Source organism: Gorilla gorilla, chromosome 4, assembly GCF_029281585.2.
Source record: "Gorilla gorilla gorilla isolate KB3781 chromosome 4, NHGRI_mGorGor1-v2.1_pri, whole genome shotgun sequence".
NCBI lineage: Eukaryota > Metazoa > Chordata > Mammalia > Primates > Hominidae > Gorilla > Gorilla gorilla.
This window is the reverse complement of record NC_073228.2, coordinates 50,645,017-50,667,792: the sequence shown is the minus strand read 5'-3', so window position 1 is coordinate 50,667,792 and position 22,776 is coordinate 50,645,017. Positions and strand designations below refer to the sequence as shown.

General features: G+C 56.3%; 2 protein-coding genes across 7 annotated transcripts; one reads left to right on the top strand and one right to left on the bottom strand.

Moving 5' to 3' along the window:
* Window positions 1-1,499: 1,499 nt before the first annotated feature.
* P3H4 (prolyl 3-hydroxylase family member 4 (inactive)) lies at window positions 1,500-12,413 on the bottom strand. Of its 4 annotated transcripts, none has more exons than XM_019027108.4 (9): window positions 11,935-12,413; window positions 11,025-11,713; window positions 10,703-10,855; window positions 10,434-10,605; window positions 9,284-9,412; window positions 7,438-7,583; window positions 6,375-6,458; window positions 2,858-3,002; window positions 1,500-2,550 (listed from the first exon to the last, which is right to left on the bottom strand). In XM_019027108.4, the coding sequence occupies exons 1-9, from the start codon at window positions 11,978-11,980 to the stop codon at window positions 2,528-2,530; spliced, it is 1,587 nt and encodes a 528-aa protein (XP_018882653.3). In that variant the 5' UTR covers window positions 11,981-12,413; the 3' UTR covers window positions 1,500-2,527. The 4 variants fall into 4 exon arrangements, with proteins under 4 accessions (XP_018882653.3, XP_055244110.1, XP_055244108.1 ...); XM_055388135.2 differs by having other exon boundaries at window positions 10,251-10,605; window positions 11,935-12,049; XM_055388133.2 differs by having other exon boundaries at window positions 10,251-10,605; window positions 11,025-12,128.
* Window positions 12,414-12,509: 96 nt separating this feature from the next.
* On the top strand, window positions 12,510-22,762 carry FKBP10 (FKBP prolyl isomerase 10). 3 transcript variants are annotated; one of them, XM_019027106.4, is made up of 10 exons: window positions 12,510-12,849; window positions 16,612-16,757; window positions 17,649-17,838; window positions 17,942-18,087; window positions 18,770-18,959; window positions 19,090-19,235; window positions 19,830-20,022; window positions 20,507-20,649; window positions 21,210-21,373; window positions 21,774-22,762. In XM_019027106.4, exons 1-10 carry the CDS (start codon window positions 12,605-12,607, stop codon window positions 21,957-21,959), a joined length of 1,749 nt encoding a protein of 582 aa, XP_018882651.2. In that variant the 5' UTR covers window positions 12,510-12,604; the 3' UTR covers window positions 21,960-22,762. The 3 variants fall into 3 exon arrangements, with proteins under 3 accessions (XP_018882651.2, XP_063561902.1, XP_063561901.1); XM_063705832.1 differs by having other exon boundaries at window positions 17,942-18,162; XM_063705831.1 differs by having other exon boundaries at window positions 21,210-22,762.
* Window positions 22,763-22,776: the final 14 nt, after the last annotated feature.

The following is a 22,776-nucleotide window of genomic DNA, read 5'->3' as shown; positions in this document are numbered from 1 at the left end:
TCCCAGCTACTTGAGAGGCTGAGGCAGAAAACAGCTTGAACCCAGGAGGCAGAGGTTGTAGTGAGCTGAGATCACGCTACTGCACTCCAGCCTGGGCGACAGAGCAAGACTCTGTCTCAAAAAAAAAGAAAAGAAAAGAAAAAAAAACCACATTCATGCACGCACGCAGGCAGGCACACATTCACACCCAGACCCGCACATTCACGCAACACACAAGCACACGGGCACTTTCAGACCCACACCCAGCCGTCCAGATTCCAAAGCTTGTGCTCATGGCAGGTTCACGTCTGCGCAGACACGCCACAGCACATCCCGCTCCCCACCCTCTGAAGGGCCAGCCCCTCCCAGAAACAGGGGCTGGGCCTTGGTGGACCTGACAACACTGCAGCTTGAAAGAGGTGGGGTGGGGCGGGGCCACCCTGCACCTGGAGGCAGTCAGGAAACGCTACCACTGCAGATGTGTTTCCCCGGAAGACCCACCTATGGGAGGAAGGAGTGAGGTCACTGAGCCCCCAGCCTTGACCCAGCCCTTTTTCCAGACTCAGACTCTGCCCTTTCAGCTCTCATCCCGATCAAAGGCCTAGGGGAGGGGCTTGGGGTGGGACAGGGAGTCCTCCTAGGAACAGAGGTGGACAGGGCCCAGGCCAGATCACCTGGCACATCTGGAGAGAAAGTAGGGGTGGGGCAGTAAGAACTTGGCTTCCCAGCCTTGACTCTACCTTCAAGTGGGAAGACAACTCTGCCGCCCTGCCCCCGGGAGGCTGGAAATATGGGGCAGAACTGTCACCTGGCTGGTCTTGGCCCTGGGTTCCTCCCAGACAGACCCCCTTTGCCCCCACCTCCCTGCTGTGGAATAGGGGTGGGGGTTTGGCGGTGAGTCCCAGGCTAGGAGGTAGCCACCAGGCACCATCGTTGCCTGCACACCCTGCACACCGGGACCCACTGCCCCTGGGAGCCCATGTAAAATCGGTCAAGAGGGATCTGGCTGTCCCACTGCACCCCAAGAAGCCCAAAGTAATCAAAACACATCCCTGGGGCTCCTCTGGCTGCTAAGTTGGGGCCCCAACCCGGCTCTGGAATGTGGGAATAGAGGGCAGCGGCAGGGCCAGTTCCCTCTGACTCTAAGGAAACTGGGTCAGTAAATGCCCACAAAGTAAACACTAGGAGCAAATGTCCTTGGCCCCCTCCCACACTTGCCACATTCCCCGAGGGAAGTGATCCTGAACTAGGAAAATACAGGACTTCCCATCTTAGAAATCTGAAACCATCGTCTTCCCGCCTGGGGAGGACTGTGTTCTCCCGCCCCCTGGTGGCAGATCTGCACACTGCGTCCTCTCTCACACAACCTTCAGCCCCAGGTGCAGAGGACCAGCCAGGGCCCAGATGGTGCCCCTCCACCCCACATTTTACAGATGAGGGGACACAGGTGCGGAGAGAGGGAGGGAAGGACCTGTACCCTTACAACTGAGCTCCGGGGAGACGACCACGGGTACTATGACTCATTCAACAACAAACATTTATTGAGCACCTACTGGTCAGGGCCCTGGAACCACTAGACTCTTAGTCCAGTGCGCTTCAGGACCCTGGAGGACCCTCTGCAATTTGGCCTGAGACTCCAGCCAGCAGCTGGAAACTCCTCGTCCAGGAGACTGTCCAGGTGAGGAGCTCAGCAGTGAGGAGGGCGGACCCCATCAGCCCACTTGCCAACCTGCAATGCCACCACCATCCTGTGGTCCAGAGACATAGAAGTGGCAGGATGGGTCTGGGGTGCAGCACCCACGGGTGAGGCAGGATGGGGGCCCAGTCAGCTGTGTCCATCTTAAGTTTTTTTTTTTTGTTTTTTGTTTTTGAGATGGAGTCTCACTCTGTCACCCAGGCTGGAGTGCAGTGGCACGATCTCGGCTCACTGCAAGCTCCGCCTCCTGGGTTCAGGCGATTCTCCTGCCTCAGCTACAATTACAGGTGTGTGCCACCATGCCTGGCTAATTTTTGTATTTTTTAGTAGAGATGGGGTTTCACCATGTTGGCCAGGCTGGTCTTGAACTCCTGACCTCAAGTGATCGACCTCCCAAAGTGCTGGGATTACAGGCGTGAGCCACTGTGCCGGCCCGTCTTGTTTTTTTTTTGTTTTTTTTTTTTAAAGATGGAGTCTCACTCTGTCGCCCAGGCTGGAGTGCGGTGGCGCAATCTCAGTTCACTGCAACCTTTGCCTCCCAGGTTCAAGTGATTCTCCTGCCTCAGCCTCTTGAGTAGCTGGGATTACAGGCGCCTGCCACCACACCCGGCTAATTTATGTAGTTTAGTAGAGACGGAGGTCTCATCATGTTGGCCAGGCTGGTCTTGAACTCCTGGCCTCAAGTGATCCACCCACCTTGGCCTCCCAAAATGCTGGGATTACAGGTGTGAGCCACCGCACCTGGCCCATCTTAAGTTTTTAATAAATAGTTCTTGCTGCTGCCCAGGCTGGTGAGGGTGGGGCCATCGGCACCAGGCTTCCCAAGCTTGAGGGGTGTGGGGTGTCCCCTTCTCATGCGAGTTCAGGCTCTGGCTCTGAAAAGGAAAGGAGAAAGCACTGGGGTTGCTCCCCCACCCACTCCCAATGGGTGTCCAGGTGCTGTCCTGATGGGAGGTGGGGTGAGGCTCCCCTGGACAGGTCTCAGCTGGTCCCAGCTCCAGGGGAGATGCTGCACCACCACCCCCAGGCGGGACAGGGGTTGCCAACAGGCTGGAGGCCCCTGGAAGATGGGCCCCGGCACCCACACACACCCTGGGCTCCGGAGCCCAGCAGGTGAATGCATCTGTCCCCAACCTCCATCCCAGGCTGCATCCCCACCCCCCAAGGACTCGTGTCACTGACCAGCCTCGGCCTCGTCACCCTTGGCATCCGGCTCCTGCCACCAGTCAGCATACATGCCCTCCTCGTAGTCACCCTCCCCCTCAAACTCGGCGTCAGATAGGGCATCCTCAGGCTCCAGGGGCGGTTCTGTCTCCTCCAGCTCCATCTAGAGTAGCGCCACGGTTGTGGGAGAAACCGGGTCACAGTACGCCCAAACCCATATGGGCTCCCTTCCTGGCCAATGGGACTTCCCATCCCATCTCTCGGTCCCCAAAGCCCCTCCCCCTCCCCAGTCTCAAGATCTAATGAGACAGTCCCGAGGATTTTTCCCAAACTGCCCCTCCCTGAGTGGCTGCATAGGGCACCACCAGTAGAATTTGGTGTCAGCATAAACATCACCCCTGCACAGCCCCACCTTTTAAGCATAAAGACCCCGGCAAGAATATTGCTAGTCCATGCATAATGTTTGCTCATACTGTTTCCCTGCCAGGAACTACTGCTGTCCCCTGTGCCTGCGTAGCCTGCACTAATCCCTCCAAAGCCAGGCATCAGCTCCAGGCTGAGCCCTTGCTGGTGACTCTGGTTGGGCTGGAGACCTCCCCTGGTGCCGTGTGCTGCCCTCTCCAGCAGCAGTTTGTGCTTCCCCCACTAGACTGTGAGCGGCACGTGAAAGGGACTATGACTTCCTTTTTTTTTTTTTTTTTTGAAACGGAGTCTGCTCTGTTGCCCAGGCTGGAGTGCAGTGGCATGATCTCGGCTCACTGCAAGCTCTGCCTCCTGGGTTCACGCCATTCTCCTGCCTCAGCCTCCCCAGCAGCTGGGAATACAGGCTCATGCCGCCACTCCTGGCTAATTTTTTGCATTTTTAGTAGAGACCGGGTTTCACCAGGATGGTGAGCCAGGATGGTCTCAATCTTCTGACCTCGTGATCCGCCCGCCTTGGCCTCCCAAAGTGCTGGGATTACAGGCGTGAGCCACCGTACCCCGCTAGGACCATGACTTTCACTAATTACTCCAGCCCCTAGTCTGGTGTCTGGCAAACCACAGGAAATAAGAGACAGCCGTCAAAATGTCTGCCATACGCCAGGCGTAGTGGCTCACACCTGTAATCCCAGCACTTTGGGAGGCTGAGGTGGGTGGATCATTTGAGGTCAGGAGTTCAAGACCAGCCTGGTCAACATGGTGAAACCCCATGTCTCTAATAAAAATACAAAAATTAGCTGGGTATGGTGGCACACGCCTGTAATCCCAGCTACTCAGGAGGCTGAGGCAGGAGAATCGCTTGAACCTGGGAGGCGGAAGTTGCAATGAGCTGAGACTGCACCACTGCACTCCAGCCTGGATGACAGAGCGAGACTCAGCTGTCATTCACTGTGCACCTACCAGGTACTGGCTCTTTATCAAGTGCTTTACATACTTGATCTCAGCCAGGCGCGGTGGCTCATGCCTGTAAACCTAGCACTTTGGGAGGCCGAGGCAAGCGGACCACTTGAGGTCAGGAGTTTGGGACCAGCCTGGCCAACGTGGTGAAACCCTGTCTCTACTACAAATACAAAATAAAATTGGCTGGACATGGTGGCGCATGCCTGTAATCCCAGCTACTCGGAGGCTGAGACAGGAGGATTTCTTGAACCCAAGAGGTGGAGGTTGCAGTGAGCAGAGATCGCACCACTGCACTCCAGCCTGGGTGACAGAGTGAGATTCTGTCTCCAAGAAAAAAAAAAAAGAAAAATACATACTTGAGGCCAGGTGTGGTGGCTCACACCTGTAATCCCAGCACTCTGGGAGGCCAAGGCAGGTGGATCACAAGGTCAGGAGATCGAGACCATACGGGGTAACACAGTGAAACCCCATCTCTACTAAATATACAAAAAAAAATTAGCCGGGCGTGGTGGCAGGCGCCTGTGGTCCCAGCTACTTGGGAGGCTGAGGTAGGAGAATGGCATGAGAACCTGGGAGGCGGAGCTTGCAGTGAGCTGAGATCACGCCACTGCACTCCAGCATGGGCAAAAGAGCGAGACTCTGTCTCAAAAAAAAAAAAAAAAATACTTGATGTCACTTAATTCTTTCTCTTTTTTCGAGACAGAGTCTCAATCTGTCACCCAGGCTGGAGTACAGTGGCGCGATCTCAGCTCACTGCAACCTCTGCCTCTGGTTCAAGTGATTCTCCTGCCTCAGCCTCCCCAGTAGCTGGGATTACAGGTGCCCACCACCACACCTGAGTAATTTTTGTATTTTTAATAGAGAGAGGGTTTCACTATGTTGGCCAGGCTCGTCTTGAACTCCTGATCTCAGGTGATCCCTCTACCTCGGCCTCCCAAATTGCTGGGATTACAGGCATAAGCTACCATACCCGGCCAGATCTTGTGTTATTCTCACCACAACAATGTGAGATGGGCATGATTCTCCCCATTCAATGGATGAAGAAACAGAAGCTTGAGAGGTTGCCTGACACTTGTTTGGAGGCCACCCAGCTGGTAAGTAATGGAGCCAGGTCTGGCTAGTTCCTCATCCTGGGTGCTGACAGTGTAGATTCTGCCCTCCTCCCCTGGGGTTGGATGGGTGGGGGCGTGGGGGCATGAACAAAGGAGAGGATACATAAATGAGCACTGAGCAGCAACACCTCAGAGAAATTAAGGCTGTCAAACCCTCACTTGAAATCAATGTTAATAGGGCCGGGTGCGGCTGCTCACGCCTGTAATCCCAGCACTTTGGGAGGCCGAGGCAGGCAGATCATGAGGTCAAGAGGTCGAGACCAGCCTGACCAACATGGTGAAACACTGTCTCTACTAAAAATACAAAAATTAGCCAGGCGTGGTGGTGCACGCCTGTAATCCCAGCTACTCAGGAGGCTGAGGCAGAAGCATCGTGTGAACCCGGGAGGCAGAGGTTTCAGTGAGCTGAGATGACACCACTGCACTCCAGCCTGGGCGGCAGAGCGAGACTCCATCTCAAAAATAAATAAATAAATAAATAAAAATAAAATAAAATAAATCAATGTAATACAATACGGTCCTTCTGTCCTGAGGTCCTGCATTCATTCATTCACTGGTTCATTCAAACTCAGTTTCTGAGCCCAGGCTCTGTGCAGGATGTGGGAGAACAGGGAATAATGTGGCCCTGTGTCCTGCAGTGCGGTTCTCCTGGATACTGGCTGGAGAAGGGGGCCAGGGCTGAGATGGACCAGGGCTGCAATCACCCAGGTCCAGGCCACAGGTGGCCAGGGAGGCACACAGGTCAGAGTGGGCACTGCTAGCCCAGAACAAAGAGCCAGGGCATGCAGCAAGGGCTTCCTGGAGGAGGCACCATGTGAGCTGGGCCTGGGAGGAACAGGATTGAGACATGTACAGAAGGAGGACATGAGAATACTAAGGCTGGGGAAGGAACGGACAGTCTAGACAAGGAACAGGCAAACCTCTCTGCTTCACGACAGCTGACCACCAGGGGCTGGGGCTGAATTCTGGCACACTGGTGGCCCCAGGAAAAGGTCCAAGGTGTCCCCATCACAGCCCAATCCTGGAAAGCAGGAGGCACTCACCTCATCATCTGACTGCAGGTACATGTGGGTGAACTCCAGCAGCTCCCGCAGCTCGGCGGTCTGGTTGTGGTAGAGCATGGCCTCCTGGAAGGAGGGAAGGACGGGGTAGGGGGTGAGCCATACCCTGTTGCCAGATGGCAAGAAGCCAGGGCTCCTAGGATCTGGGCCCACTGGCCCTCTTCTAGCTCAAGGATCAGAGAATAGGTATCAGCTCACAAGCTAATCAGATCATCGTGGCTGCTTGGAACACTGAGTTAAGGATTCTGAGGGTTTGGTGACAAAGAGTCCCTCAATCGATTAGCAATGTCTGCCACTGACAAGGAAGGCAGGAGTGGCACCATGTGCCCCATATTTGCCAGCCTGGCCCTCAACTCCAACAGATTTCCTCCGTTGGTTACCTAGGGTGTTCCTGGGAAAGAGGGACAAAGGTCAGCAGTGAGGGTAATGAAGGTAGGGAGGGGAGCAGGCAGGAGTGGATGTGTACCTTCATACCTCCCTCGTCTGGACACTGCTGGTGAGGTGGCAGTACCACTGCCATCTTGCAGGTGAGGCAATAGATTAGGAAAGGGCCATGGTCTTCCCAGGACCACACAGCAGTGGGGCTGGGCTCTGAAGCCAGGACTCTAACCTCAACTCATATTCTTTCTTTCCATTTCCCATCCTGCCTTCCATGGAAGCCAGGAGTTTATTTTTTATTATTTATTTATTTATTTTTCTTTTGAGACTGAGTCTCGCTCTGTCACCCAGACTGGAGTGCAGTGGCGCGATCTCCACTCACTGCAAGCTCTGCCTCCCAGGTTCATGCCATTCTCCTGCCTCAGCTTCCCGAGTAGCTGGTACTACAGGCGTCCGCCACCATGCCTGGCTAATTTTTTTTTCTTTTCAGTAGAGACGGGGTTTCACCGTGTTAGCCAGGATGGTCCTGATCTCCTGACCTCGTGATCCACCCGCCTCAGCCTCCCAAAGTGCTGGGAATACAGGCATGAGCCACCGCGCCCGGCCGCCAGGAGTTTATTTTTTACAAAGTGCATATCCAGCAAGTGCCCCAGAAAGCAGTGCCCACCTCCCGGGGCTGGAAGTCCTCCTCTTCCAGGCCCCAGCGAGCCCGGTGGAACCGGTAATACACCAGGTTCTGCTGCATGACGCTGTCCTTGGGGTCGAAGAGCATGTAGCTGGCGGCGCTGCGGGCAGCCTGGCGCACATCATTCACTGCAGCAGGACAGGGGTGAGGAATTGCTCTGGCACTTCCCCTTCAGAGTCAACCCCATCTTCCAGTTCAGGCCAGCACCCCTGCTACCCAGCCACCTCCCAGAATACCTAATGGGCTCCTTATCCCACCCAAGCATAATGCCAGCTAGCATGTAGTGGGCACTTACCCTATGCCAGGCCCTGACTAACTCATCTAAGCCTCACTGTTATTGTCTTTTTATTGTTTTTGAAACAGGGTCTCACTCTATCACCCTGGCTAGAGTGCAGTGGTGCAATTATGGTCACCTCAAGCTTGATCTCCCAGGCTTAGGTGATCCTCTCACCTCAGCCTCCTGAGTAGCTGGGATTACAAGCAGGCACCGCCACGCCCATCTAATTTTTTGTATGTTTTTGTTTGTTTTGAGACAGGGTCTTGTTCTGTCACCAGGTTGGAGTGCAGTGGTGTGATCTCGGCTCACTACAGCCTCTGCCTCCTGGGCTCAAGCAATCCTCCCACCTCAGTCTCCCCAGTAGCTGGGACTACAGGCACGCGCCACCATGCCTGGCTAACTTTTTATATTTTTTGTAGACACGGGGTCTTGTCATGTTGCCCAGGTTGGTCTCGAACTCCTGGGCTCAAGCCATCTGCCTGCCTGGGCCTCCCAAAGTGCTGGGATTACAAGTGTGAACCACCGTGCCCAGCCATGCCTACCTATTACTGTCATCCCCATTTTACAGTCAAGAAATCTGAGTCACAGAGAGGTTAGATAAATTGCTGAAGCTCACACAGCTGGAGAATGATGGCTCTAGTGAATTAGAGGCCCTTAGCCTCTCTGCTATCTGTACCCAGGAAGGGTCTCCTGGCCCCTGGGTTCTCAGCCCCTCTGTTCTGACTCCCGGCTCTGTCTGAATCTTGGCATCTCCGAGCTGCAGGAACACTGGAGGCTGTCCATTCCAGCCCCAGTGGATGCCAGGATCTCTCCAGTGAGGAGAGCCACAAGTCCTGGTGCCACTTTTTATTAGTCATGAGACTAACAGCCCCTTGCCCTATAAGCCTCAGTTTCCCCATCTGAAAAATCGGTCCAGTAATGCCAGCTGCATGGTGTTGGTGAAAGGACCACATAAGATAAAGTGACTTATAAACTTTCAAGTGTTGGCCAGGCATGGTGGCTCACGCCTATAATCCCAGCACTTTGGGAGGCTGAGGCAGTGGACCACCTGAGGTCAGGAGTTCAAGACCAGCCTGGCCAACATGGTGAAACCCCGTCTCTACTAAAAATACAAAAACTAGCTGGGCGTGGTGGCAGGCACCTATAATCCCAGCTACTCAGGAGGCTAAGGGAATCACTTGAACCCGGGAGGCAGAGGTTGCAGTGAGCCGAGATCGTGCCCCTGCACTCTAGCCTGGGCAAGAGTGAAACTCCGTTTCAAAAATAAAAATAAACTGTCAAGTGCTCTGCAGTTGTTGGTTGTCTAGTCATTTGCCCAAAAGACCCTCTTCTTCTCCCTGAGGCTGCTGTCTGTTCTCACTCAGAAGCCTCTCACCTGCCCCAGACTCCCAGGGTGCATTCCCCATATTCCCACCACCCCTAGACTTTCCTCCTATCACCCAGGGTCCTCAATACTGAAGGAAAGCTCCCCACAACTCTGGGAGGCTCCCATGCAGTCCTCTCCCTCATCACCTCGTCCCCTGCCCAAGCCAGTCCACCCAGGGGGCTCACACTTATAGTAGGCAAACTGCAGGTAGTGGTACATGGTGGCCACGAACTTGTCCACGAAGTAGCCACCCACATTGGGGGTCAAATTGGCCTCACAGTCCACCTTGCACTGCAGGGACTCTGCAAAGAGATCTGAGGGTGGGAGGCAGCAGTGAGAGGCTGGCATTGCAATGAACATCTCCGTCCCCCCAGTGGAGAAGACTCTAAATCCAAGCTCTGCCTACCAAGCCAAGCTGCTTGTCCAGAAAATGTGTTGCTGTTGCAATCACAGGAGAGAATGTCTGTAAAGTGCTTGGCATACTATATGACAAGTGATGGTGAGGAAGATGACTGTGGGCTGGGCTGACTCACCACCCCCGCCACTCAACCACCACCCCAAGCCAGAGGGAGCCAGAGCATTCTGGGAGAGCAGCAGGTGAGGTCCAGAAATGGGGCAGAAGTCCAAACAGAGAAACTAAAGGACAGTCTTTTTTTTTTTTTTTTGAGACAGAGTCTCGCCTTGTCGACCAGGCTGGAGTGCAGTGGCGCGATCTCGGCTCAGTGCAACCTCCACCTCCCAGGTTCAAGCGATTCTCCTGCCTCAGCCTCCCGAGTAGCTGGGATTACAGGTCCCGCCACCACGACCAGCTAATTTTTGTACTTTCAGTAGAGAAGGGGTTTCACCATGTTGGTCAGGCTGGTCTTGAACTCCTGACCTCGTGATCTGCCTGCCCCGGCCTCCCAGAGTGCTGAGATTACAGGTGTGAGCCACCACACCTGGCCAAGTACAGTCCTTTCTGCCCCTGCTCGAGGGACCCCAGGGTTAGAGATCCCAAGACTAGGTGTAATTTCTGGTTATCACCTGCTTTCTGCACACACCTGCTGGGCTACCTCTCACCGCTGCACCTTTGCATCTGCACTGCCCTCTGCCTGGAAGGCCTATGAACCCAAGCTTCCCAAACCCTTTAGGGATGTCACTGCCTCTACTCACTGATCCAGCCCCTTGGACACTCCCAGCTGGGGCCCCTGCACCCAGCGTCTTTCTCAACAGACAAGGCCTTCCTCCCGGCTGGCTCCTCCGCATTCGCAGTGCTCCACGTGCATGAAGGGGACATCTGCCTTACCGTGCCCTGTGGGTGAGAGGACCGCCCACCGTGGTCTGGGTGGCTGATACCTGCTATGGCCGGGTAGAAGTCCTTGAAGTCCACCTGCTCATGGGCCCCTTCACAGCCGGCCAGGCACCGGGCAAAGACTGCCAGGTACTCTGCCAAGGCCCGCTCCATGTCCTCCGTGCTGCTGCGGAAATCCCCGCTGTTGTAGAGCTTCACAGCCCGGAGGAACACGGCCTGGAAGGGGCGTGGCAGGGGGAGTCAGGGCGCCCCCAACATCTCCCCTCCTCTACTAGCCCTCCTCTACAAGCCTCCTCCTGACCCTCCACCCCACCTCGTAGGGCTGGGCCTCTAGGTCCGTGAGGGACTCGTCGGCGACGTCCAGCATCCCCCGATAGTAGCTGAGATACTTGGCGGTCAGCTCGTGCTTCGGGTTCCTCTGGAGGAAGGTGTAGGCCGCCGCCACCGCCTTCTCCAGCCGGTTAGCCTGGTCGGGGGGTAGGGGGTGTGGGAGCGGGTCAGCAAGACCGGAGCTCGCGGCCCCGAGCGCACGGCGGGCTTCGTGCCTCGGGTGAAGGTAACGCTCCTTCGACCGATCTGTGGGGAGCCACGACGCCCAGCCCGAGACAGGTCCCCGGGTGGGGGCGGGCTCCCACCTTGAACAGCGCGTAGTGCAGGTACTGGTAGGGCAGGCGGCTCTGGAAGTCACGCAGCAGCTGCCGCGGCGGGTAGGGCACCTGGAAGGCGGGCAGCGTCCGCTTGCAGCGCCGCAGGCAGGCGGCTCGCTCCAGGACGCGGCCGAAGAGCCGCAGCTCGCAGGCCCACTCGTCTGCGCGGCCGCCGTCGGGGTCGGGCTTGGGCGCGGGCGAGGAGCCGCTGCAGTTGGCGTGGCAGAAGGCCTCGCTGTCGCGCAAGAGCCGGTGCAGCCGCAGCGCCGCCTCCAGGTAGCGCGCGCTCTCGCGCCAGCTCTCTCCCTCGTACTGCTCCAGAGCGTGCCCGTAGGCCGCGGCCAGCGGCATCAGGTCCTCGGGCGGGAAGCCCCGGAAGCTGTACTTCTCGTACTGCGCCCCGGCGCTGCCCAGCAGCAACCACAGCAGCCCCCACGCCACCTGAGCCATGCCCGCCGCGCCGCCGGCTCTCCGGAGCTGAGCTGGCGGCCCCGCGGACGGAAGGGGACAGGGCCGGGCCCCGGGCGGGCGACGCGCCCGCTGGGTCTTAGCGCCGGGCACGAGGCGGCAAGGTGGGGCGGGGCCTGGGTCACGACGTCTTCCCTCTTTTCCCAGAGGGTCCGATAGTGTCATTAAGTCCTCTCCGTCGGCCCGGGCTCCTGCCTTGGGGGTGTCCCCTAGGTAGAGAATGAGTCGGGGAGCGCTTCCCGCCAGAGATGGGAAGCCCAGGAAGCCCCTCCCCATGCAAACAGTGCCCCCGCCTGAGATCAGGACACTGAGTGAGGGCCGCCTCCTCTGCGCTGCCCATAAGAGAGGGAAGCCCTGGAGCCGGGCCTTCCGTCGCTGCGCCCTCCTGCACCCTCCGAGTGTCTCCCCCGCCCACGTCGGAGGTACACACCTGCTGTCACCTGCACAACTTGCGCTGCCACCACCCCCCACTCCATCTCCGTGCCCGTCACATCCCAAGTCACAAAGTCCTTCTTGCAGTCCAGCTTTTGCGGGACCAAGCTGCTCTTCCCTGGAGATGCCTTCCCTTGGAGTACAGCTGGGGTCACGGATGAGCACGGAGATGCCTCTCACACTCCGCGACATCACCACCCACCTGGCGGGGACTAGAATTCGAAGTGCCCGCGAAAGAAGCAAGGTTCATCTCCGCCCGGCTTTAGGACCCGGGGGCTCCGGAAAAAGACATTGAACTTTTTTTTTTTTTTTCCTTTGGTGTCCTCTCAGAGTTCTCATCTTTCCCGAGCCTCTCTCCCTGGCCAGGCCCCAGGTCTCGCAGCCAGGGATGGAGATGGGGGGAGGGGGAACCTGGAGTTCTTTGTAGTGCCTCCCTCCGACTCTAACACACTCAGCCTGGCCCCTTCCTCCTATTGCAACCCCCTCCCCCGCTCCTCCCGGCCAGGCCAGCTCAGTCTTCCCAGCCCCCATTCCACGTGGACCAGCCAGGGCGGGGGTAGGGAAAGAGGACAGGAAGGGGGGGAGCCAGTTCTGGGAGGCGGGGGGAAGGAGGTTGGTGGCGACTCCCTCGCTCGCCCTCACTGCCGGCGGTCCCAACTCCAGGCACCATGTTCCCCGCGGGCCCCCCCAGCCACAGCCTCCTCCGGCTCCCCCTGCTGCAGTTGCTGCTACTGGTGGTGCAGGCCGTGGGGAGGGGGCTGGGCCGCGCAAGCCCGGCCGGGGGCCCCCTGGAAGATGTGGTCATCGAGAGGTACCACATCCCCAGGGCCTGTCCCCGGGAAGTGCAGATGGGGGATTTTGTGCGCTACCACTACAACGGCACTTTTGAAGATGGCAAGAAGTTTGATTCAAGGTAACCCCGGTTGGGCGCCCCCGGATTCACCACTCCGTCCCCTGAACCCGGGGTCCTGTTTCCTTGTTGCCTCTTTTAAGCTCTGCATCCCAATACTCTAACCCTAGACAGCACCCCTGGGGCCTCCCAGACACCCATCTCCCCAAAGATACCCTCCTGCCCCCACTTCCAAACCCTCACTTCTCAAAGGATCCCATTTCTTTCTCACAAGCTCTCCACATCCCGGAAAGGACTCGATAATCAAGGTGAACTGCCTTGTGTAGTTACCAGGGCTGTATTTAATGACCTGATGGAGAGGGGTGTTCTGATCTACAGTGTTGGGGGGAAGGGGGTGGTCCCTGCTGCTTAAGAACCCTGGGATGGTCTATCAGCCTGGACCCCGTACCTTTCCATCCACCCTGACTCCCCTTCTGGTTCCACTGTTTTCAGTGCCTTTGTGGTCAGAGAAGAGGGAATAGAACTTTTTTTTGGAGGGGGTGGGAGTTTTCAGCGGCTGGTGGGTATTATAAGAAGACAGCCGGCTGGACCTGGGGGTAGCCATGGCTCCCTGCGGAGGCCCTGTCTGTCTACGTGTCACACAGTCGGACATGCCACCCTGGGCTCCTTGGAGGAATTTCATTCCTCTCTCTCTGGTTCTCCTGGAACCCTCATCTCTCTCCATTTTAGGTACACCAGGCCAGAGGCACAGGCCGCCCATTTTTGCCAGCCTTGGGGTTTGTAAGGTGGCCTCCTGGTCTGATCCAGGCCTTTGGTCTGCCCCAGCAAGTCCACTTTTGTTAGCGGGGACAGGGCAGGGCTGTATGCCAGCGTCAGGGGTAAACCTAGGGTCCCAGTTACACACAGACCCCACAGCACACTGAAAGAAGTCAGTGTTTCTTAGACTCTCCTCTGAAACACACAACTCAGACCACAGGAAATTAGTGGCCATGACTTTAGAGGCAGGCATATATTGGGGTAAGCCTACAAACTCCAAGAGTCCCAAGACCCTGGTTCAAATCCAGGCTATGACCATGGACAGAGAATTTTGTCTCTTTAGGTATCACTTTCCTTATCTGAAAAGTGGAGACAAAAACAGAACAGGACCTACTTGCTAAGGCTGATGTTAGGACTCCAAGGACATGGATGAATGAACGTAGGCTTCTCACAGGGCCTGGCAGTCCTCCAGCCAGTTCAGCACACATTAACATTGACCCTGAGGAAAACCGTATGACCTGATGCTGTGGAACTTGTAGAAACTTAATGCAGAGCTTAAGCCTTCATAACAACACTGAGAAGGAAACAGTCCAGACTTAAAACCTGTCTGCTTGGTGGGCAAATTCAGATATAGGGTAGTAGCCAGAAGTGCAGCCCTGAGCCCTTGACTGCTAGGAGTGAGGCAGGGGTTGGGATTTAGGGGTTGTCGTCCCTGATGGGGACTCTGGGAGCCCAGCTCATGAGTGTTGAGCTTGGAAAACTTTTTGTTTTTTAGCTGGAGTCTCGCTCTGTCGCCCAGGCTGGAGTGCAGTGGCGCGATCTCAGCTCACTGCAACCTCCGCCTCCTGGGTTCAAGCAATTCTCCTGCTTCAGCCTCCCAAGTAGCTGTGATTACAGGCGCATGCCACCACGCCCAGCTAATTTTTGTTTGTTTGTTTGTTTTTGTTTTTTGAGACAGAGTCTCACACTGTTGCCTGGGCTGGAGTGCAATGGAGTAATCTCAACTCACTGCAACCTCCGCCTCTGCCTCCCAGGTTCATGTGATTCTCCTGCCTCAGCCTCCCGAGTAGCTGGGATTACAGGTGCACACCACCACACCCGGCTAATTTTTTTGTATTTTTAGTAGAGAGGGGTTTCACTATGTTGGCCAGACTGGTCTCGAAAAAGGCAGTTGGGTATTATAAGAAGACAGCCAGCTGGACCTGGGGGTAGGGCATGGCTCCCTGCGGAGGCCCTGTCTGTCTACGTGTCACACAGTCAAACATGCCACCCCGGCCTCGTGATCCGCCCACCTCGGCCTCCCAAAGTGCTGGGATTACAGGCGTAAGCCACGGCGCCCAGCCTTAATTTTTCATATTTTAGTAGAGATGGCGTTTCACCATGTTGCTCAGGCTGGTCACAAACTCCTGAGCTCAGGCAATCCACCCTCCTCAGCCTCCCAAAGTGTTAGAATTACAGGCGTGAGCCCCCGTGCCCACACAACTTAGAAAACTTTTTTTTTTTTGAGACGGAGTCTTGCTCTGTCCCCCAGGCTGGAGTGCAGTAGCGCGATCTCTGCTCACTGCAAGCTCCGCCTCCTGGGTTCACACCATTCTCCTGCCTCAGCCTCCAGATTAGCTGGGACTACAGGCGCCTCCACAATTTTTTTTGTATTTTTAGTACAGACGGGGTTTCACCATGTTAGCCAGGGTGGTCTCCATCTCCTGACCTCATGATCTGCCTCCTCGGCCTCCCAAAGTGCTGGGATTACAGGCGTGAGCCACTGCGCTCGGCCAGAAAACTTTCTTAACCCATGGCCCCTTCAATTAAAAAAAAAAAAAAATCTCCCATCCTCACTTTACTTCTGAAAACTTAAAATAAATTAAAAGTGTATATAATTGGCTGGGCGCAGTGGCTCACTCCTGTAATCCCAGCACTTTGGGAGGCCCAGGCAGGCAGATCACTTGAGGCCAAGAGTGACCAGCCTGGGCAACATGGAGAAAGCCCTCTCTACTAAAAATACAAAAATTAGCCAGATATGGTGATGCATGCCTGTGATCCCAGCTGCTACTTGGGAGGCTGAGGCAGGAGAATCGCTTAAACCCGGGAGGTGGAGGTTGCAGTGAGCCGATTGCACCACTGCACTCCAGCCTGGGTGACAGAGTCGAGACTCCATCTCCAAAAATACATAGGTATAAGTAAAAATAAATACATTAATTAAAAGTGTATAACTAAAAACAAACAAAAGCCATGACACTTTTAGAATAGGCTTTTTTTTTTTTTTTTGAGAGGGAGTCTCACTCTGTCGCCAGGCTGGAGTCCAGTGGCGCGATTTCAGCTCATTGCAACCTCCGCCTCCCGGGTTCACGCCATTCTCCTGCCTCAGCCTCCTGAGTAACTGGGACTACAGGCGCCCGCCACCACACCTGGCTAATGTTTTGTATTTTTAGTAAAGACGGGGTTTCACTGTGTTAGCCAGGATTGTAGAATAGGCCTTTTCAAAATGTGAAACCAGTTCCCACCCCACCTCTGCTCTCCCGTCTTTTCCTTGGAGAGCCAATAGTATAATGGCAAATTTTAGAACTCAGCTGACTACATATTAGCTGTGTGACCTTGGGCAAGGCACTGAGTCTCTCAAGTCTCCATTGCTTTCATAAGAAAAATGAGAACAAGAATGCCCACCTCACAGGGGAGAGAAAGAAGATACGGAATGTAAAATGCCAAGCATTTAATCCCATATAGTAATGCTCCTCTGCCCCTCCGTGCTGTACCTACCACTCCCCACTTGCTGTCAGCAAATAGTAGCAGCCATCAGGCCCGTGCATCCCACCCAACCCCATCCCAGGGCAATAGCAGCCCTTGTCCTCCTCAGGGACTTGCCTTTCGCAACAGTCCGTTCTCTTAAGGTGGGCGTCACGGCCGACCTAGGAGGGGGACTTGAAAAGGAGGTGAGAAGTGTGTGCATATCTACACCTGGATATAGGGAGGGGGGATTGTGTGCGTGTGTGCAGGCACACCTGTGCATCTATGCCACCATGGGCAGTGTGTGTGTCTGAGGTCACTGTATCCCATCTGTCCCTCCCCCCCCAGCTATGATCGCAACACCTTGGTGGCCATCGTGGTGGGTGTGGGGCGCCTCATCACTGGCATGGACCGAGGCCTCATGGGCATGTGTGTCAACGAGCGGCGACGCCTCATTGTGCCTCCCCACCTGGGCTATGGGAGCATCGGCCTGGGTGAGAAGGGCTGGGGCACAGGCCGGGGGTGGAGGAGACCACGAGGCAGAATCAGGGATCCTGGGGTGAGAAAACTGAAGTGCGGAGATGAGGAGTGACTTGCCCAATGTCACACTGTGCACGCAGTATGAAGAGTGGCAGCTCTGGCTGGGGCAGTGGCTGACATATATGGTCCCAGAGTTTTGGGAGGCCGAGGTGGGAGGATTGCTTGAACCCAGGAGTTCCAGACCAGCCTAGGCAACATAGTGAGACCTCGTCTCTACAAAAAATAAAATAAATTATCCAGGTGTGGTGGTGTGTGCCTGTAGTCCCAACTACTCAGAAGGCTCAGGTGGGAGGATTGCTTGACCCCGGGAGGCTGCAGTGAGCCATGATCATGCCACTGAATTCCACCCTGTGTGACAGAGCAAAACCCCATCTTTTTTTCTTTTCTTTTTTTTTTTTTTTTGAGACAGCATCTCACTCTGTTGCACAGGCTGGAGTTTAGTGGTGCGATCTCGGCTCACTGCAACCTCAGCCTCCTGGGCTCAAGCAATCCTCCCTCTCAGCCTCCCAAATAGCTGGGACTACAGGTGCACACCACCACACGTGGCTAATTTTTTGTATTTTTAGTAGAGATGGGGTTTCGCCATGTTGCGCAGGCTGGTCTTGAACTCCTGGGCTCAAGCCATCCACCTGCCTTGGCCTCCCACAGTGCTGGGATAACACGCATGAGCCACTGTGTCCGGCCCCCTATCTCTTAAAAAAAAAAAAACAAAAATAGTGGCATCTCTGTCCCTGGTTTGGGTCTCTTGGTGCTGGGATGAGAGGAAGGGGAATAACAGGGCCCTGGCTGGGATCGTGGTTGGCAGAGCAGAACTCTGAGACCTCCACGCTGCTGCGCCCTCACAGCAGGGCTCATTCCACCGGATGCCACCCTCTACTTCGATGTGGTTCTGCTGGATGTGTGGAACAAGGAAGACACCGTGCAGGTGAGCACATTGCTGCGCCCGCCCCACTGCCCCCGCATGGTCCAGGACGGCGACTTTGTCCGCTACCACTACAATGGCACCCTGCTGGACGGCACCTCCTTCGACACCAGGTAAGGGGCTGGAGGGGAGCCCTGAAGCACTGGGGACTGTGGCATGGGGAGCGGGAATCCGGGGCCCAGCCTGCCTCTCCCACCTCCACCTCATTTTCTGCAGCTACAGTAGGGGCGGCACTTATGACACCTACGTCGGCTCTGGTTGGCTGATCAAGGGCATGGACCAGGGGCTGCTGGGCATGTGTCCTGGAGAGAGAAGGAAGATTATCATCCCTCCATTCTTGGCCTATGGCGAGAAAGGCTATGGTGAGGGTGGGCAAGGACACAAGGGGAAATTCCGCAGAAGAGGGAAAACCCAGGCCTCCACATACAGTTGCTCAGGTTGTATACTGCACGAGGGCATCCAACCAAGGACTCAAGGCGGGATGAAATCTACCCTTGGTGCTACTAAGAAGGGGTGCTTTGGCCGGGCGCGGTGGCTCACGCTTGTAATCCCAGCACTTTGGGAAGCCAAGGCGGGAGGATCACGAGGTCAGGAGATCGAGACCACGGTGAAACCCCGTCTCTACTAAAAATACAAAAAAATTAGCCGGGCGTGGTGGCGGGCGCCTGTAGTCCCAGCTACTCGGAGAGGCTGAGGCAGGAAAATGACGTGAACCCGGGAGGCGGAGCTTGCAGTGAGCCGAGATCGCGCTACTGCACTCCAGCCTGGGTGACAGAGCGAGACTCCGTCTCAAAAAAAAAAAAAAAAAAGAAGGGGTGCTTTATTCTGATTCACACGAAGGCTCAGTATGAGCCGGTGGTGGCCCTGGGGAAAACCCAGCTCAGGCCTTACTGGAGGAGCAAGAAGCAGGGCTGCTGATGGGCGGGAAAGGGCTCTGGAGAGTGGGGCTAGTGTCTTGCATGGTGCCCACTGGGCCTTCCTGAGTCAAGAAGGAGCCTCGGCTTGCTCCCCAATTTTATCGTTCAAGCCCTATCCCTTCCCCAGGGACAGTGATCCCCCAACAGGCCTCGCTGGTCTTTCACGTCCTCCTGATTGACGTGCACAACCCGAAGGACACTGTCCAGCTAGAGACGCTGGAGCTCCCCCCCGGCTGTGTCCGCAGAGCCGGGGCCGGGGACTTCATGCGCTACCACTACAATGGCTCCTTGATGGACGGCACCCTCTTCGATTCCAGGTCAGGAGGGTCTTGAGGTGGAAGGGCGGGGGCTGGGTGAAACGTGGAAGAAGCTGGGGATCACTCTGAGCTGCCTGGAAGGGGAGGGCCCCTTTGACTCCCTTCCTGGCCCTCCCGCCTTGTATTGCAGCTACTCCCGCAACCACACCTACAATACCTATATCGGGCAGGGTTACATCATCCCCGGGATGGACCAGGGGCTGCAGGGTGCCTGCATGGGGGAACGCCGGAGAATTACCATCCCCCCGCACCTCGCCTACGGGGAGAATGGAACTGGTAGGGGCGTTCCCCAGCCACCACCTCAGCTCCTCCTCCGAACTGCCCCGTTGTGTCTAGGCCACCCCCTCCCACAGTGGGATTCCAGCCACCGCTCGGCCCCTCTCATCACAAAAACATGCATGCAGCTTAAATCTTGTCACCCCATCTGACTCCTGCCACACAGACTCCATCGGTTTCCTCCAGGGCAGCGCCCCACTTCGCCCCTTCCGCAGTGGAGAAGGGCAGCCAAGTTTGGGGAGGGAGGGTGGTTATGGAAAAACAGAACCAGCATACACCCAGGACCCAGCTGTGCTGGGAGCCAAAGTGTCCTCACCTGTCAAATGGGCAAGCCATGCGGATCCACAGGGTAAGTTACTGGGAGTCTGCAAGACGGTGAGTGGAAAAGGGCTTTCTTACTGGAAAGCCACCTTCCCCTGCCCCCTGCCCCAGTGAAAGTTTGTTAGAATTGACTCTGGACAAACATCCCGTCCCATCCTCCTTTGGATCCTCAGGGTCGGGAAGGGGTATCAGGTCTGGGGACCTCCATGGAGAGACCTCAAGTAGCCTCTCCTAGTGCTCTGAGCTGACCACACTCCCCCATTCTGGCCTCAGGAGACAAGATCCCTGGCTCTGCCGTGCTAATCTTCAACGTCCATGTCATTGACTTCCACAACCCTGCGGATGTGGTGGAAATCAGGACACTGTCCCGGCCATCTGAGACCTGCAATGAGACCACCAAGCTTGGGGACTTTGTTCGATACCATTACAACTGTTCTTTGCTGGACGGCACCCAGCTGTTCACCTCGTGGGTCCGGGGTGGGGCCGGGACTGGGCAGGTGGGTGGGCACAAGCATGGGGAGTCCTCCTCAGTGCACCCCCGATGCCTGCTCCTCCCTCTTGGTCCTCGAGCGCCAGGGGAGCATTCAACCTCTTGCTGCTTCTGTAAGTCCCCATCTCGGAGCATGTCGAGGAGATGAAATTCTCTGCTTCGCAGGGGAAGGGAAGGTGAAGCCAACAGTTGGGGGAGAACTGCTCTTTCCATTTCACAGAGGGGAAACTGACGCAGGGAGCCATGAGCCCTCGAGGCCACACTTTAGGGGGCAGAGGCAAGATGAGAAGGGAACCCCACGTCTACACAGCTGGGCCCCTGCACTCTGCTGCGTGGCCCAAGTCACCAGTGGGAGTAACTCCGGAACTGAGGGCTTGTTCTGGGCCCACCTCAGAGGGAGAGGGGTGTGCGCTGGCAGGGGACAGGGTGGCTGCTGACCTGGGCATCTGCTCTCCCCCAGGCATGACTACGGGGCCCCCCAGGAGGCGACTCTCGGGGCCAACAAGGTGATCGAAGGCCTGGACACGGGCCTGCAGGGCATGTGTGTGGGAGAGAGGCGGCAGCTCATCGTGCCCCCGCACCTGGCCCACGGGGAGAGTGGAGGTGAGGGGCTGAGACCATTTTTTTTTTTTTTTTTTTTTTTTTTTTTTGAGATGGAGTCTGACTCTGTCACCCAGGCTGGAGTGCAGTGGTGTGCTCTCAGCTCACTGCAACCTCCACTTCCCAGGTTCAAGTGATTCTCCTGCCTCAGCCTCCCGAGTAGCTGGGATTACAGGCACCTGCCACCGTGCCCAGCTAATTTTTGTATTTTTAGTAGAGACAGGGTTTTGCCATGTTGTTCAGGCTGGTCTTGAGCTCCTGACCTCAGGTGATCCACCCGCCTTGGCCTCCCAAAGTGCTGGGATTATAATCGTGAGCCACTGCGCCCGGCCCGAGACCGTAATCTGACTGGCATCTGTCCCTTTTGCTCCTGCCCATTGTGGGTCTGATGGCTGGTGGGAGGAGTCAGGAATGCCTTCAGGATGGCTCCTTAAACATCCCATGCCCCACTCTCCAGCCCAGCCCCAGGGGGGGAAACTGGCCTGTGGGCTGGGAAACAGTGAAGCCAGGCCCAGACCCTGGCCTGACTAGGACCCCTCCCTTCTCTCCTGCCCTCCCTCCAGCCCGGGGAGTCCCAGGCAGTGCTGTGCTGCTGTTTGAGGTGGAGCTGGTGTCCCGGGAGGATGGGCTGCCCACAGGCTACCTGTTTGTGTGGCACGAGGACCCTCCTGCCAACCTGTTTGAAGACATGGACCTCAACAAGGATGGCGAGGTCCCTCCGGAGGAGGTGGGTGAAGGTTCAGTCCTAATAGCCATGCCCACGCAATCCCTGCACCCAGGAAGCATCGAGGAAGAAGACGTCCCCCGTCCGGACTGCCCACCCGCCCTGGTGCTCCTGCCTGCGCTGAGTCCCACGCCTCAAGCTCCTTGTCCCTGCTTTTTCCTGGGCACACATGCAGGCTGTTCCCTACCTGAGACCAGTCACAGACTATCCCCCATGCCACGCCTCCACCCCAGCCCCCACCAGGACCCCAGCACCAGTGCCTTTCCCAGCCCTTCCTGAGTTACAGGGTGCGGGGGAGCCTGGGAAAAAAGAAGAAAAAGAAAGCACTCACTGGCCTCCACCCGGGGCCCCTCCCAAGGCCATGACCCTCACTGCCCGCTCCCCCGGCTCTCCCCTCCCCCAGTTCTCCACCTTCATCAAGGCTCAAGTGAGTGAGGGCAAAGGACGCCTCATGCCTGGGCAGGACCCTGAGAAAACCATAGGAGACATGTTCCAGAACCAGGACCGCAACCAGGACGGCAAGATCACAGTCGACGAGCTCAAGCTGAAGTCAGATGAGGACGAGGAGCGGGTCCACGAGGAGCTCTGAGGGGCAGGGAGCCTGGCCAGGCCTGAGACACAGAGGCCCACTGCGAGGGGGACAGTGGCGGTGGGACTGACCTGCTGACAGTCACCCTCCCTCTGCTGGGATGAGGTCCAGGAGCCAACTAAAACAATGGCAGAGGAGACATCTCTGGTGTTCCCACCACCCTAGATGAAAATCCACAGCACAGACCTCTACCGTGTTTCTCTTCCATCCCTAAACCACTTCCTTAAAATGTTTGGATTTGCAAAGCCAATTTGGGGCCAGTGGAGCCTGGGGTTGGATAGGGCCATGGCTGGTCCCCCACCATACCTCCCCTCCACATCACTGACACAGCTGAGCTTGTTATCCATCTCCCCAAACTTTCTCTTTATTTGTACTTCTTGTCATCCCCACTCCCAGCCTCTATTCCTCTATGTGACAGCTCCCTAGGACCCCTCTGCCTTCCTCCCCAATCCTGACTGGCTCCTAGGGAAGGGGACGGCTCCTGGAGGGCAGCCCTACCTCTCCCATGCCCTTTGCCCTCCTCCCTCACCTCCAGTGGAGGCTGAGCTGACCCTGGGCTGCTGGAGGCCGGACTGGGCTGTAGTTAGCTTTTCGTCCCTAAAGAAGGCTCCTTTCCCTAAGGAACCATAGAAAAGGAAGAAAACAAAGGGCATGTGTGAGGGAAGCTGCTTGGGTGGGTGTTAGGGCTATGAAATCTCGGATTTGGGGCTGAGGGGTGGGAGGGAGGGCAGAGCTCTGCACACTCAAAGGCTAAACTGGTGTCAGTCCTTTTTTCCTTTGTTCCAAATAAAAGATTAAACCAATGGCCTTAGGATGT